This window comes from Thermobia domestica, chromosome 5, assembly GCF_964235325.1.
Source record: "Thermobia domestica chromosome 5, izTheDome1.hap1.1, whole genome shotgun sequence".
Lineage (NCBI taxonomy): Eukaryota > Metazoa > Arthropoda > Insecta > Zygentoma > Lepismatidae > Thermobia > Thermobia domestica.
In genome coordinates, this window is record NC_137458.1 from 97253904 (window position 1) to 97265896 (window position 11993).

General features: G+C 35.5%; 1 protein-coding gene across 1 annotated transcript in view; it reads right to left on the bottom strand.

Moving 5' to 3' along the window:
* LOC145686026 (cilia- and flagella-associated protein 70-like) overlaps nt 1–11993 on the bottom strand; it is a 142445-nt gene that overhangs the window by 36615 nt on the left and 93837 nt on the right. Inside the window, exons 15-16 of the mRNA XM_081758876.1 lie at nt 11397–11539; nt 2839–3000 (exon numbers count right to left, since the gene is read on the bottom strand). Of these exons, the coding sequence (XP_081615002.1) occupies nt 2839–3000; nt 11397–11539 (305 nt within the window). The remainder of the gene's footprint in view (nt 1–2838; nt 3001–11396; nt 11540–11993) is intronic.

Sequence of the window (11993 nt, forward strand, 5' to 3'; positions counted from 1 at the left end):
TATATATATATATATATATATATATATATATATATATATATATATATATATATATAATACAGGGTGTTAATGAACTAAACCGACAAATTGTAAGAGGTAATTCCTCACATCAAAATAAGAGAAAAAAGTTCATATGGATCTGTGGGGAAAGTGTATATTTTCAGAGCAAGGGCTGTCCAAAATCGCGAAAAAGCTAAATTTCAAGTGGTTCTATTTTGCATTCGAGAAACTGTGGATGGTGGTTCTTATCAAAGTAAAGGAAGTCATGCTTACGCAGTCCAAAATTGCACATTTCATTAATGTTCAATGGGTGTACAGAGTATTCCCTGCAGGGTGAAATTCCCAGACATGCCATCAACCGAATTTTGAGAAATGCTTTGACTTTAAGGTTGGTCGTAAATAGGCAAATGATAAGTCTTGATAGCAGTGAACAGGAAATCCTTTGGCGCGATGTCGGAAGTGTTAAGGATCGTCAGCAGCACGGTCTCTTGTACTTCTGAAAACGCATGCTGTGATGTTTTCATTCATGCTTATAAGTGAAGAACACGTGAAATATACCGTGACGAAATACATCGCATCACACTTTATTCTGAACATAAAAAAGCATGGAGCTGCCGGTTCCTAAAACTTTAGACTTCCTTTCGAAGCATTGGGTGTCCACTGTTGTCAAGGCTTACCTCCTGCCTGCTTTGAACCCCCCTTGAATTCAGGGTATGTCTGAAAAGTCTATTGAGAGCACATCTGAGAATTACCCTGTAGGGAATACCCTGTACACCTATTGAAAATTGATGAAATATGTATTATACTTTTGGATTGTGCATGCCGTGCTTTCTTTACATGATAAGGACCACCATCCACAGATTCTGGAATTCGAAATAGGGCAGAATGAATTATTTGCGTACACTTTTCCCTTTAGATTACTCCATAGATAAAAATCACAAGTGGTCAGGTTCGGTGAACACGGCGGCTACAATCATTTCCTGACAGTTCTTTCTTCTGTGAATCTTTTATGAATTCTTGGTAGTGAATCGCGTAAAGTGTGACAGGTCGCCCATACTGTTGAAGGAAGGCATAGGAACGTTCATGGGGCGTCAACTGCGTGTAAAATTCCTTTAATATTCGCATATACACATCACTGTTTACTGTTGTTTCAAAAAATACAGGACCCACAATCCGATATGCTGACACAGCACACCAGACTCCTATTTTCTGATCGTTAAGATGTTCCTCACGAATCTTATTTGATTGGTTGTTAACCAGTATCTGCTGCTTTGGGTGTTTACATGTGCTGTCAGATGGAACCAGCTTTCATCACTCATAAAATACAGCATTGGGATCAACATTCCATTATGACCTATTTCAAGTAACCACGTACTGTAATTCACACGTTTTTGTTTATCTCCCTACTTCAGTTTTTGTACACATGCCACTTTGTACGTCTACATCCGTAGATCTTTTAAGACACCTTGACAAGACCTACGCGAAATGTTCACTTGTTGCAACAATTTCCTTGTCGATTTCTTTGAACTCTGAATCATTCGTGTTTGAATATCTGCGATCACAGCAGGTGTACAAACAAACAAATCTCGATTCTTTTTTTATTTTGGTTACACACTGCACCTGTAGTACGCCACTTCTTTACCAAATACTGTGTAGTGCTCTTTGCCAGTACGGAAACGCCAGGAAACTTTCCTGCAAAAATGTTCTGCCTGACATGAACGGGTAGACCACGCCTGCACTATTGCGATTCTTTTCTGTAGAGAATGCATTTCGCTGAGATTTGCTTCATACGTCTTAACAAAGTCTTCACGGCTTTCTTACTGAAAACTGATAACAAACTACACAAACGTTGTCGCAACAATAGACGACAAAAAAAGTTATCGCAACAATAAACGATAATGCGCATTCTGCGGTTTTTCGTACGCCACCTGGTATATATATATACGTATATATATATATATGTGTGTACATACATGCATTCATATATACAAAAAATACATTGGGTGATTGGGTACATACGTACATGAATATATGAATATATCTATCCATACATACAGTACATATTTACATAAATAAATAAAAATATTACATTACACACACACACACATCACACCACACTACGTTACGTTGCATACATGGGTCTTAATGGCCGAGTGGTAGTGCCCTCAACTATGATGTGTAGTCCCAACTCCACGAGTAGTGTATGCCCAACTCCCACCAAGTGAGTTTTGTAGTGGACAAACACCGTGTACGTGTCCTTTTCCCATCTTCTCCCTATCAACGTCATTTCACATCATCCTCCATCTTATCACTATCATCTCTCTTAGCCTAGGTGAATTATCATGGAACACTAAACTAAAAAATACATACATTATATACATACAAATATTACATACTAACCTTGCCCACTGATCTAGTGACTACCGAGTGCGGCTTTGTTGAACTTTGTTCCGGATGCAATTCTCAATGGAAGAGCACAAAAATGTCAGTCATTTACCTACATTAATTATCTGTCTCATACGTGTGGAACGTTAATCTAAAAAATAATTTCATTCAAATATTGCATACTATGTATATACGTTACATACATACAGTATATGCCTTACTTATATTACACACACACACACATACACACAAACATACATACATACATGCATGCATACATATATACATTACATACACATATACACTACGGTATATACTAATATATATATATATATATATATATATATATATATATACATGCACACATACATGTTTATATACATTACATCAAATCAATGCATCCTAGACTTTTCTCCTTAGGGAAGAAGGTAAAATTACTATATGTTTACTTACATTATGTCCGTCTATCCTTGATTTCAAAGCTTCATTTAGATGCTCATTTGCCTCACTGTATTTTCCATCTAAATAGTGCGTGACTGCTAAGTAATATGAATATGCTGTTGTCTCTCCTTCAGGATTGCTTAGAAGTTCTTGAGCTAATGCTCCTTCTGCGAACTGAACAATAGAGAAAAATGATAAGAAATTTATTATAAAAGACTCTAGTTGTTATCATCATCATTATAGATATTCTAATATTATTGTCAGATTACTTGCAACAAACTGAGAAAATACCATGTTGCATACTCAACCAACCTCTTCGTATTCACGTAGGACTTCCCTGTTTTAATACCGGCTATTAAGTATAGCTCTTTCTCTGTTTGCTCTTTTTACCTGCCACCAGTGGCGGCGATTGGACGTTAAAAGTGGGGGGCAAGACATAATTTGAATATTTGTATATCAATATTAGTTTTCCTGCTTGATGCTAACACTTTGACGAAAGGTTGTATAACTAATAGGATATTATCTTTTTCAGTTAAAATAACGTATATCGTATTTCATATTTTATTAAGTAAATTAACAAGAGCAACGTAAGTAGGTACTGGCCTTTTGTATTCTTAAACAATGAAAGTGTAAGAGTAGAGTTGACTTCTTGCTCATGAATATCTTAAAATTCTGTTTGGAAACTTGTGTGATCAGATTATTTAATAACAAATTTGCAAAACAAATAAATAGAAAGGATAATATTAATCATAATAATGAATAATGAGACTTGTTTTGCTAAAGTTACATTGAAACCGGGGGTTAATGAACAACTTATATTTTTAATTCCACACATGCTATTAAATATATGTTGCTACTCTAGAAAGACAGTAAATACTACGAGCGTATGCTACGACATTTAAACAAATATTTTTGTAGCTTCCCGAAACATGTTCGCTGCCATTAGGTGCAGTTTTCACTTTGTTGGAATACATCTAAACTCAACAACACTTGGAATCAATCCAGTTATACAAAATAATCCTGAAACCAAGAATTATGTTGAATTCAGTAAATTGAATTGTATATACACTCGTACACCCCTAAACACACCACTTCACTCGTATATTACACTGTAAAACAATGGAAAAAATACAAGTTGGTTCTTATTACTCTGTTTTTAATGAATATTCCTTGCTATTAGAAAAAAGAAAATACATTTTAGTCAATTTTTATGCAATTAAATATTTTTTTTTTTTTTTTACAAAGTGTTTTCTGAATTAGTTCTGAATTATAATGAAAGCTGCTGACTAACATTATAAGAAGAAATGAAAGTACGCTGGAATTATTGCGCTCCAATAGGTTAAATTTTGGACCACTTTCCGTGGCAATTAAAACGCAATTCCTGTAGCTTTCTTAACACCACGGGAAGAGAAATAACCAACACGTACTTACGCAACGGCAACTATATGGCATCATTCTTTTCTATGAATCAGTAATATATACAATAACTTTACATTTCCAAATGAAACTATATACATCAATGGGTCACTTGAAAAAAGTGAGGGGGCAACTTCCCCCTTTGCACCCCCCTAATCGCCACTCATACCTGGCACTGTATCTTCTAGCATGTCCCTCACGATAGTTTATTCTTAGCCAGTGTCCCAACAAGTTTCTCAACCTGTTTTTCAATTACATCTAAAATTATTAGTTTATTTCTTACAGTTTCCAACACTTTCTCATTTATGTTACGTTCAATTCAGCTAATTTTGTCAATTCTTCTCCATACGAACACTTCGAAAACACCCATTTTTTCTTCATTGTTTTTGCATAATGGCCATGTTTCTGCTCCACAGAATTCAATATTCCACACGCAACATTTTATATGAATCTTTTTATTAACTTTCTATGCAAAGATCCACAAAATGACTTTTCCTCTTACTAAATGATACTTGCTAGTGGTAAGACGTATTTAAATGTTCAGTAAGCTTTGTGTCACTTCTTATGAGAAAAGTAAAATCAATTGTTATTTTCATTTGTGTGCACATCACATGGGTATATTGTGTTGCAAAAGGAATGATAGTTTTTTGTGCAATTGACTAGTTGATGTACGTTATTTTTTTAATATCAAACATCTCTTTCAGAGAGCTTGACATATCGTACATTTACATTTGCATTATTAAACTCAGATTTATATATTTAAACTGAGGAACTAATCTAGATTGCATTATTGTTTATTAGGAATTAAGTTTGTTTCTGTGACAGACGATGACATTGGAATATTTTGTTTTTCGAATGATGTTTTTTCATGAAGATGAGTGGTAGATGTTTGTTTTAATGAAAATAATAATCATATAACAGTTATTATTCCTACCACCATCTCTATCTGACGCGTTGAGCAACCTTCTCAGCACGGGCGTGCCCGCCCGGGGGATGATGGGGACGCGTCCCCTCAGAAATTTTCCAGGAGGGGATTGTCCCCTTCAGAAAATTGTATAGCGGTAGTCTTCTCCAAATTCCTCGGCAAAAAAGATGAAATACTGAAATGGGAACGTCGATTGTCAATTAATGATTCCTGGAATGGGTAAAAAAATTACAATTCTTTGAAGAAAATTCTTCAAAAAATATCATAGTATATAACTGAAGTACAGAACGTAGCGAGATTGTATTAGATATACCAAAAATTACCATATAGCATGCACATGTTCAATTGCAATATAAGAAGGTTTGATGAAAATAGTAGATTTAGTTGAAAATACGCAGTTCTTAGTGTGTCTTTTTATTTTGTACAGCTACCGATTTGTAAGAGACTTACAACTTGCTTCCAAAGCGAAAATATTTCGAATTCTTGCCTAAAGAGACCCTTTTCTTTATGTGAGGATGTGTAGTTCTCTTTGCGTGTTCTTTCTAACGTATTGTTCAACTTCATCCACTGTGCTGTGCGCGCGTGCGGCACTGTTCTTGAGAGGACTTATTTTGCAGCGTGTTTTCTCCAACAATAACGTTGTTTAGATAGCTATGTCCATGTGTGATTGTTAATATAACATTGATCTGAAATTTTTAATCTCTTTCTTGTGTTAAGTGTCGTTTTATTGTTTGAAATGTATAAATTTGTCATAAGAAAAAGAAAAGAAGACAGTACGTGGGCAAAAGTAGTGCCATTATTGTAGACAAGAAGAGAAAAATTAATTCAAATGATAGTTCAGCTGATGGATTACAACCTGAAACTGACAATGGAAATTCGAATTTCCGTACCAGGTCACTATCCCCATCAGTGTCTTACAGGAGAAACCCCTCAATCCCCATGTTTAGCAAGTGGTTAGATTTTCTCCATTCTTTGAACTTTTCGAAACCCAATCAGCCTTTAGTGCTACCTACAAATTTTCCACAACAGTCTCTGAAAGGTCGAACATTGAAATTTGTACCAACCTGATTCCAGATTTCCATTGCTGCATGTTGATCCAAACAACACTAACAGTCTTTTCTGTTTTTACTGTATGTACTTCTTGAAAAACAAAAAAGAACAAGTTCATACTAGAAACATTGAAGACGCTTTCACTATTGTAGGATTTTGCAACTGGAAGAATGTTAAAGAGAAATTCCGTATACACGAAACTTCAGAATTCGCTACACGCAGATTAAAAATCCAATGGAAAACCAACTAAACAGTTGATCAACTGAACACCAGGAAAAACCTGGAAAAAATAATTTCAACTATACGCTATCTTGCAAGACAGGAACTCTCATTTAGAGAGCATGATTCCTGGTTCGGGAATTTCTTTCTGTTGATAAGCCTTCACTCTGAAGATTTTCCACAATTGAAGAGCTGGATCGAGTTAAACACGAAGAAATGTAATTTTATGGATGGTAGAATCCGGAACAAAATTCTGGAAATCATGGTCCAAGAAACTGGTTTTCACATATGCAACAAGATCAAGTCTCAAAACTCTTCTCTGTTCCCTATCATGTGTGATGGTTCCCATGATGTGAGTGGTGAAGAACAATTAAATATTTGTGCCAGGTGTTTGAACAATAAATATTTGATGAAGATCTTTGTCCTCATGAAAGTTTTCTTGGGTTCTATAGTAGTATGTCAAAAACCACTGGTGAGTTTATAGCTTAAGTTTTTCTGGGTGCGATTGTGAGACCCAAGCTTTCCATTGCTCAACTCAGAGGACAAGGTTATGATGGCGCTCGAATTATGAGTTGTGCAGATATTGGTGTTTAATCTACTCGCATTATTTGTAAACAACAACCTCTCGCCTTGTACGCACATTTTAGAGCTCACTGTACTAATCTTGTGATTTAGGATGCTTGTTGTGCGTCAGAAGTACTAAGAAACTCTTTGCAGTGGGTGCATGAACTAGGAGTATTGTTTTCGCAGTCACTTCAAGTGAGATCAGGATTTTCTTCTCTGATCGAGGCTAATGCTGGTGGTTCCGTCTCAAACATTATAAAACATTTAACCTTTGTGTCCCACTAGGTGGATTGTGGACTCACATCAGTCAAATAACGGGAGTTGCTGAACATTATAAAGAAATTCTATACATGTTGGAAAAGCTGAAGACTGAAGGAAATGTCAACACTTCTTCAGGATCAGCATCTGGACTTTTGCGCTTTTTGAAGAAGGATCTACGTTTCTTGAGTTCATAATGGCTGAAGATATTATCAGCACGTTGGAACTACTTAACAGGACACTTCAAGGCACACTTTCAGTGCCAAAATAGGAAACAATGCATAATGTTTCCCATAAATGAAGACATGAACTCGAACAATATGCTGAGTTACTGACCTTAAATTCATTGTGCTGTCTCGAAACATACAAGTCAATATCATCACCCTGAAAAACCCATTAATTTTAGTATATTTTGTCAACATCTATAAGTAGAATTTTTCGTGCCGCTGGAATAGAACCAGCTATCCCATTGATAGGATTTATCCCAAATAGTAGAATTTAGTCATGTGACATATTGAAAATTTCTGGAAGGGTGTAGTGCCATCAGCCTTTCTTTAATTTTAGCTCACAACGTTGAGTGAAAGGTACTGTCCTCCCCCAGAAAATATTTGGTGGGCACGCTTATGTTCTCAGGAAGTGTTGGATGTTGAGAAAGTAGAGATTGTCACAGAGTGCTTTGGCAATAATTTCGTAAATGAGAAATCTATTCATCGAACTTTTGTCAAATAATTTTGAAAGTGAATTAGCGGTTACGGAACGGTTGCTTATAATTTTGTAAGTTACAGAACCCCACAGTTAGGTAGGCAATATGCATTACATTAAATAAGCTAAGTCAGGAGGAATGGGACATGCTTAATTTAATAATCTTGAATTTAACATCCCACGATTTAGCTTTGCTCTCTGGGATAACAGAGATGGATAATTGTTTTAAAAGAGTGAATGGTTATAAATGAACTAATTGAATAAGAATGCGGGAGGAAACAGGAGAAGCTAGGGGAAACCTATGAACAAGAAAACTTTAAATAAAGATTTTTTGAGAGCGGAGAAATTTAATCTGGCAACACTGTTTTCTGTGACAGTTAAGATTACAGTTCTCGATTGTTTTGAGGTTAGTTTGGTTTGGTAAGTCATCATGAGTAGACTCACGCCGGAGCTACGTTGGCAAATTATTCATTTTTTTAAAAAAAAAATATGGTTCAATCCGACAAACTCATTGGGCATTACGAGCATTTTACGGTACTCACAATCGTCCATAGAGCGATTAATGCGAGAAACTATGGATCGTTTTTGCAATACGTTTACTCTAAACGGTAGGACACATCCCGTAAGACGTCGCGCAGTGCGGGCACAACAAGCGATTGATGATGTGCAGCGTAGTGCTGGTTAGAACGTTACAGCCTACGGTGAGCGGTACAGACATGATTACTAAGTTTTTCTTGCCTTAATTGAAAGACATTAGTGTTGCAGACATGTGGTTTCAGCAGGACGGAGCCACATGCCACACAGCACGCTCCACAATTAATTTACTGAAAGAAACATTTAACGAACGATTAATTTCACGAGGTGAACCTGTTAACTGGCCACCTTGTTCGTACGATTTGACGTCATTGGTTTATTTACTTTGGGGATATGTAAAGTCACATGTGTAAGCCGAGAAACCAGAAACAATTGAGCACTTGGAAGCCAACATTTGACGCGTTATTGTCGAAATACAGCCTGATTTACTGCTAAGAGTGTGTGAAAATTGGACCTCCAGATTACACCATATACGTGCCAGCCGTGGTGGCCATATGCCGGAAATCATATTCACACATTAATGTCATAAAAGAGATTGTCAAATAAAGCCAATTTCATGGATATTAAAAACATTTTTCTGTGCTTTATTTCAACATAAAGTTCTCCGCCTCTAAAAAAGAAAACACCGTTTACAAAGTGACATGGCTTTATATCAAACTAGTTTTGTTTCACAAAGAGGTGCATGCTCCATCACTGAGTCACCGTGGCGCCGAACACTGTATTTCTTATTCATTTTATACGAATAAAAGAATAGATCACAAAACTGTAGTACAAACATTATATCATATACAAATGCGATAAGTAACAAAAAAAAAAAAAAAAAAAAAAAAAAAATCCGGTTGGTAGGTAAACGCCAATACGAACTACGTCACCACATCTTTCTTGTACTATATTATGTTACGAAAGTAAAATAAAGATAGGAAATGGATTAATAAAGGTAAGAATATGATAAGAACAAAGGATGAATGAAAAGGACAAGAGATAGGCCTAAATAAGAAAACTCAAAAATGAGCAAATGAATTATAGGAATGACTATGTACTGGTTAGGCGAATAAATTCTGATTGCTACAAATAAAAGAAGCACATCGGTTAACGACAGAAAAAGGAAAAGCTGTATTTTCCCTTATTGTTAGATCAAAATCGAATGATAATGGTCTTTATGATCAATCGAACGAATTAAAAAAAATCTATTTAAGAAAACTTAGGAAGCATTGCCGCGGAGGTTCCGTTTTATATAGGGACTCCAAAAGTGTAAGTATGGTTTGGGAAGAGACACGGGGTACTGAGGACATCAAAAGTAGGGCGATTACGGACAACAGTTTTAACATTTGTGACCTATGTGATATAACACTTGAATGGTCCGCGGGGAGCAAGACGTCGTGGGGTGTGAAGTAGCCATAGAGCAACCCCATGTGGATAAATAACTCATTCGAAACATCTAAGAAATCAATATTTCTTGCAAAAGGGGTATTTTGCGGTTAATGTGAGATGTGCAGGCCTGTAAATTATAGGCTCATAGGACAATGGCCATCCATTCAAATTCCTCGTAGTTCGAGGGAATCATTGCAAAATCAAACTTTCCTACTCCATATGGTACGATACAAACACATACGTATAAATGAGGTATGGAATAGGTTAACCATTTCAAAATAATACACCTACACTCACACCCATACCCATACATACATACACACATTCACACACAACTCCTAAATGAGATCTGGATCCTTTATTAGGATCCTCAGAAATAATATATATTTCTTGAGGTTTGAAGTTATGTCAAATAGTGACTCACAATTTAACTTGTGAAGCATGGAATTTCAAAAAGAACACGAAGTAATGAAAAATGCTGCTAGTGTTACATCTCTAATCAAAATATCTTTTTTTTCCTAAAATGAATCCTAAATGCAATCTGGGCACAACTTTATTAAACACTAACTAACCTAAAAGAAATAGAATGTTTATTAAGGTATTAAATTCTTGAAGGCTCAAATTTCAAATTTGATAATTTAATAGGGGGCTCAATCCATATTTTTTTCTGGGGCCCAAATATTAATGCTTGTTTCTCCAGGAAAAGTTTCAAGTTACGACGCTGATGATGTGTATCAGGTATTGCTTCGCTGAAACTTTGATGGAAAGAGGAGGAATGATTTCTTAGCCACCAACAAATTTAGACCTGACTCCTTGTGAATTTTGCCTTAAGAGTCATAGAAATAACATAATGTACAGTAATAAATAAATAAATAAATAAATAAAATTACAATATCAACCACTTCAATGCATCAATCTGTGCGTTATTGAATACTTATTTTTCTGAAACAATGGACAAACTTAAGTACCGTTATTACATGTGTCGTATTGGATAGTTGATTTGGAGTTTAGCGTTCTTTTCAGAAACAAGGCTACATGAGACGTGAGTCCCCAGATAAACTACATTAGCTCCCACCGGGAATCGAACCCGGATGCACCGTTGCGAAGGCGCGTCCTCTATTCATATAGCCATAAGGGAATTAAGGTGGTTTGTGCTGTCAATGTGCCATATATCAGAAACCTACTTAACTACATATTCGCTTTTCATGTTTCTTTCCACTTTACTTATATTGCTACGGCGAGTTTAGCTCCATCGTGGAAATTATTTGAACTTCCAAATGCAAGAAAGTAATTTTTACTTTATCTCATGTAAGGTAGGATTCACAATAACCCAAGCACATCACTCCATTGTTCTGCAGAGACCATGTAGTTTATTTTCAATGATTCTTAAATTAATTTAACTAACAGAATGAATTTAATTAATATTTTGTAAAGTATATGTATATTGTATCTTCACAATGATAGTACTTACTTTCAACGCATTAAGACTAAGTAGCAATGCTGTTGCTCGAATGAAAATACTTTCATTCTCATTCAAACGTAACCAACTTAAAGCTGGATCCACTGTTATTGTATTTTCCTCATTTGTAAGTTTATCTTCGAGACAGCATTTAGCTGGGAAGTAATGAAGACATGAATTAATTACAGAAATTGCAAAACTATTAGAAAAATAGAAGACATTGCACAGTTATTTGTAGATACTACCTTTCACTCTATGGCAGATGGTATACACTGACAGAATACTCAATTTCAAATGTATTATCTTATGTCTCATTCAATCTCAAGGTGTCGTTTGAATTTGATACATGAAAATAGTAAAAGCAGTCAACTTGTGATCGTATTTGTGCTTGACGCCCTGATACGAGAGTGAGAATATGAAAAACATCCATTTTTACATTGAGTAGTATTCGAAACACCATTCTAGTTTGTACTCAAAGTATTATGCTGGTATTTGGAACCTATGGTTACTCGTACTGAGATCACATTACAGAGATGAACCTTTTGCCCTTCAAATGCGGATATATCTACGTATACTTATACCGTATTCAAAATAACACAAATAGTATTC